We start from the raw sequence: 5,048 nt of genomic DNA on the forward strand, positions 1-5,048 counted from the left end.
TGACATCCCTACCCCTAATATATATATATTTTTTTATTTTTTGTTAAAGAGACCACCCTCCCCACCCACCCAAACCTCACTTTTGTTGATATAAGCAGGATTTATTCATGTAAGTACAGCTTATTTAAATAAAGTTTAATATTTGATGAAAAAATATTTGATGAAAAAATGGTAATAAATCACTCCCTCCATGTAAAACACCCGAGAGGCACACCATTTGGTTTACTTTGAGCTAAACCACAGTCTCAAATTGATATGACTGCATACTTGTCAATGTAAATGATGAAGTATTTTAGCACTTGCCTTTCTGTGGTGTGCCTACTTTGAATTTTTGGTTTAAGCGCTTGCCTTTCTGAAATCTTACCTGGTTCAGCTCCATGTTGATCTCATCTATTCTTCGTTTGGCCTGTTCCACCTCTTCTGTGAGCTCCTCCTCCATCCTCTTCTGCTCATCCAGAGACTGTCTGGAAACAGAAGGAGAAAAGGAGCAATGACACGCACAATAACAGCTGTTAGCCAAATCAGATGTGGCTTTGAGAAGTGTTGGTACCTGCTGGTGGTGATGTAGTCCTCCAGCTTCTCAATGCGCTTCTGGTTCTCCTCGATCTCTCTGATCTTCTGCTTGATCTTGGCCTTTCGATAACAACAATCACAACAAATCAAGCTGCTGTTTGTTTATTTCCACTGTATCAATTAAGCCCACAGAAACTCTTTGTACCTCTGTTTCTATTTTCTTCCTCTCCTCCAGGTCCAGACGGTCCTGGTCAGCTTTTTGGTCTCTGTTGAATTTCTCCAGCTCCTGAGCCAGTGTAGCAGCTCGCTTGCTCGCCTCCTCCTTCAGACGGTGATATGCCTTAACCTAAACACAAACAAAGACAACAGTCATATTAAACAGTATTATTAATAGTGCTGTCAATCGATTAATCGCATTAATCGCTGATTACTAGGGATGCACCGATACCACTTTTTCCAGTACTCGCCCGATACCGATACTTTTATTTTTGGTACTTGCCGATACCGGGTACCGATACCAATATTTTATTGCATTTGTACATTTTTTAAATATTGGGTACAGAAACCAAAAGAGTATGTATAATGTTAGTTGGTTAACTTCATTTATCAAATAGATACAGTCAAACCAAAATATATTCAGACACCTTCAACATTTCTCACATTATCATAGCTTTCTGATAGCGCATCAAGAACCGGGTTGACCGGGTACTCGGTACCACCGGTACTTAAGAAAACCTGGTACCGTAACGTTTTCATTTTTTTATTACCTACTTTTTCCCTCTAATCAATCTCAGCATGCAATAATTTTGTGTCGCTATATCTTTGCCTCACTAAGGTTAAATTATGCCCACGTCTTTCTTTGGCCTGTGCTCTGGAAGTGATCTGTTAATTCTGCTGAACTTTAAAACAAACTAAAACTGAAACTAAACTATATAAAAACTAAATAAAAATGCGTTCACAAAATAAAAACGAAACTAAAACTAACAAAAATATGAATGAAACTAATAAAAACTAAACTGAATTTTATGGCAAATTTGAAAACGATATTAAAATAAAACAAATTTAAAAATTCTAAACTATAATAACCTTGATGTGTACTGTGTATATTTATGTTTATATAAATACACACACATACAGTATACATTTTGAAAATATTTACCTTTATACATTTATATATTCATATTATTATATTTTATATTATATATACATATATGTAATATATAAACATAAAATTTTACTTAAATAAATACATGCATGTGTTTGTATTTATATATACATAATAAATATACACAGTACTCGATATTAATCGATTAATCGATTTTTACGGACCGATATCGATTCTTAAATCCCAAGAATCGATTATTCTAGCCTGTTTTCAGTTAATGGACTCTTGTTAACAATGACACGTAACGTCACATTTATCTCAGAAAAAACATATTCGGTGACCATAAACTCATTAGTCAGATAAGACAAAAATAAACTGTAGAGAGGGACATTTTGCTAAGAGATTTTTTTTCCTTTAGAAAATTTGGCATGTATTGTACCTGATATATATTCAAAATAATTGATATTGAATCGAATCGAAAGCTTGTGAATGAGAATCGAATCGAGAAGTTTGTGTCAAAACCCAGCCCTAAATGAATATGTTGCATTTTTCACAGTATATAACCCTCAGTCAGCTGTACCTGGTTCTCTTCCAGCTGTAGATCTTGTCCCTGACTTTGAGCCTCCTCCTCCATTCGCTCCTCAAACTCCTGTCTGGCCATTTCCACCGCCCCCTGTTCACGGTCTAGCTCCTCCATGTCTGCCTTGCGTTTTTTGTAGCATTTCTGGGCGTTCTGCAGTGATTTACGGGCAGTCTCCAGTTTCTTGATCTTGTGAGCAGTGTTCTCCTTGGCTTTAATGTACAGAGGCCTCTTCTGATTAAGCTCTGCATCCTTCTCCCTGTCAACATGTCACAAAATTAATTACTATCTATTAGCTGAGCTCTAATCATATATTATCAGATGTGATCAATTAGAGAATAATTTTCATCTTCTTAGCCTGCCCTGATCAATTCTGCAAGAGCTCAGGGCACTTCATTATCGTTTGTCTTTTAAGCAATTTTTATTTATAATTTTCAGGGCATATTAGAATTTAAGGATACTCTGCTTGGTCAGGTGATGACTATAATCTGCCAATAATCATGTCCTATGACCCAGCTGGTGGTTTCTCAATTTCACATCGATTACATTTTGATTAAACAAAAGATGTGGGACTACTTCAAGACTTCAGCAAAGACAAATATGCAATGTAAAATAAATATATCAAATAGTACATTTAAAAAGTAGGGATGCAGTAAAATAATGAAAATAGGAATTCAGTATCAATTAACTTGTTTAGTATGGTGGATAACCAAATGTTCATGATATCATGGAGTGCAATCAAATCATCTTAAGCCAAGGAGTCAAAGGAATTTTGTTTCTAGCCCTTATGGTTCAAAAGGTATTAGCTTAAATGTGAGTGCAACTTTAAGCTGTTGTTTTGAATTACAGACTCCACATTTGCTGTGGTTAATGTTAAGACTCCTCAATCTGTGTGCCAAATTTCATACTTTTCCTGCAAACGGTTCTATGGACTGCCTTGGCCAAAACAATTGTCGTTGTTGTTGTTTGTCATAAAAAATGACAATTAACTGACAAACAATTGACCCTCTGTTTCAGACTCACTTGATCTCTTTCTCAATCATCTGCTGGTCTCTCATCATTCTGCCCAGCTCTTTCTTCTTCTCTTTCAGCTCCTCCTCCACACGGTCCATGCGTTTTCTGTCCTTATCAATCTCTTTGTTGCGGTGGGCCAGCTCTCGGTTCAGTTTCTCAATCTCTGATTCATTGTGGTACAGTTTAAAGAGTTGTAACTGTACATGAGCACGCACCACCTCGTCTTTAAGCCGTTGGTAGCGTTCCGCCTGCACATAACACATGGAGAACCCAGCTAAGATTATGAACTTATAATTGCATATGTGCCTTCAGGGTTTTCAACACCCAAATAAATCTATTCCTACATTAATGAAAGAATAATTTACTAGTAAGGCTTCATTAGGAGCCCACCTCTTCTTTCTCTTGCTTGGCTTCCTTTCGTTCAGCAGCGATGTTTTTCTTGCGATGGTAGTTAAACTGCGTGTCCTCCTCAGCCTTTACCATTTCTTTCTTGCATCTGTCGTATTCTTGAGCAAGCTCTCCAGAACGAGAAATCTCTTCAAACAGAGCAGTTCTCTCTTTTGGGTTCTTCATGGCAATTGACTCGACCGCACCCTGAAGGGGGGGTAAAAACACCATAAACACTGTATTTCTCTACACTTAGATCACATGTGACAAACTCAAGGCCTATTCCGGCCCACCACATCATTTTATGTGGCCCACGAGAGCATATGTTTGTCTTAAAATAAAAATCTATGCTGCTTTATATTGTAAATTATGAAAGTGCGTATCAATACCACACGTTTCTGTTTCTATTTGGCGTTCTATTTATACACAGAAATTGACTTTGGTGTGCACATGATACGCAATAGTTAGGATTAGGGGTGTGGGGTTTTTCCGCTGATGATGAAAGAGTAGTAAAATAATTACGAATTTGAATCAGTAAATTTTAACGAAAACAATACATTATAAAAATGAAAAAAGCTGTTTTTTTTGCGATCAGATCAACCGGTAAACTCCTGGAAAGTCTAAGGATCCATTAAGCGAATGCATTCAAACAGTAAGTTCAAAACAGCTCTAATGTAGAGAAAACACGGCCGATTTTATCAGAGATGGCAGAGATAATAGTACTCACGTACAGATGTCAGTAAAAAAAATAAATAAATAATTCAGCAAGCTATTTGGCTTAAAAGCACGAGTGTTTTATACTGGATGCTGGCTGAAGGTGTTTTAGATTACGCAGTAGTCAGTGGTTTTAATTCTGGATCAGTCAGGTCAAGGTAGCTCGTTTAGAGGTCTTTTGGCATCTCCCTGTGTTCCTGTTTGGTATCGCAAATTGACTTGTGCAATTTTTTTTATTAAAAGTGCTGTAAACTACTAAATGTAATGTACAAATTTTAATTTTCTGTGAAGCTGCTTCGCAACAGTGTATCATGAAAAGTGCTACACAAATAACTGTGAATTGAATTGCAAACAGTTATTAATGAATTTATTTATTTATTTTGGCACTATATACATTCATTGCAAATTATGAAAATTAAAAAGTACTTTTTTTGTACTTTAGTTTGTATTTATTAGGGATGCACCGATATTCAAGCATTTCATATGCATGCCAAAGTCAATTTCTGCGTATAAATTACGCTATTGATAGGCATATTCATCATATTCATATCATTTGTTTTTTTTAAATGCCATAGCTGTCACACGTTATTAGCAGCTCACAATTATTTGTTGTACCATAAATGTAACAAAAAAAGTTTTTAACAAAGTTAATGTAATGACCTGTGTTTGATGATACTTGTCTTTATTTACTTTGATTTATGGAGTAATTTGGATTTCTTAACCTGATAAATTAAA

The 5,048-nt window shown here is 35.8% G+C and overlaps 1 protein-coding gene across 1 annotated transcript in view; it reads right to left on the bottom strand.

The window, feature by feature from the left end:
* Window positions 1–303: 303 nt before the first annotated feature.
* Window positions 304–5,048, bottom strand: part of LOC107708318 (structural maintenance of chromosomes protein 1A-like) — a gene marked incomplete at its 3' end in the record, with an annotated part of 13,742 nt that continues 8,997 nt past the window's right edge. Inside the window, exons 4-9 of the mRNA XM_016512507.1 lie at window positions 3,603–3,806; window positions 3,222–3,460; window positions 2,199–2,457; window positions 719–859; window positions 551–633; window positions 304–464 (exon numbers count right to left, since the gene is read on the bottom strand). Of these exons, the coding sequence (XP_016367993.1) occupies window positions 304–464; window positions 551–633; window positions 719–859; window positions 2,199–2,457; window positions 3,222–3,460; window positions 3,603–3,806 (1,087 nt within the window). The remainder of the gene's footprint in view (window positions 465–550; window positions 634–718; window positions 860–2,198; window positions 2,458–3,221; window positions 3,461–3,602; window positions 3,807–5,048) is intronic.

This window comes from Sinocyclocheilus rhinocerous, unplaced genomic scaffold (genome assembly GCF_001515625.1).
Source record: "Sinocyclocheilus rhinocerous isolate Xijiao unplaced genomic scaffold, SAMN03320098_v1.1 scaffold1047, whole genome shotgun sequence".
NCBI classification, from domain to species: Eukaryota; Metazoa; Chordata; class Actinopteri; order Cypriniformes; family Cyprinidae; genus Sinocyclocheilus; species Sinocyclocheilus rhinocerous.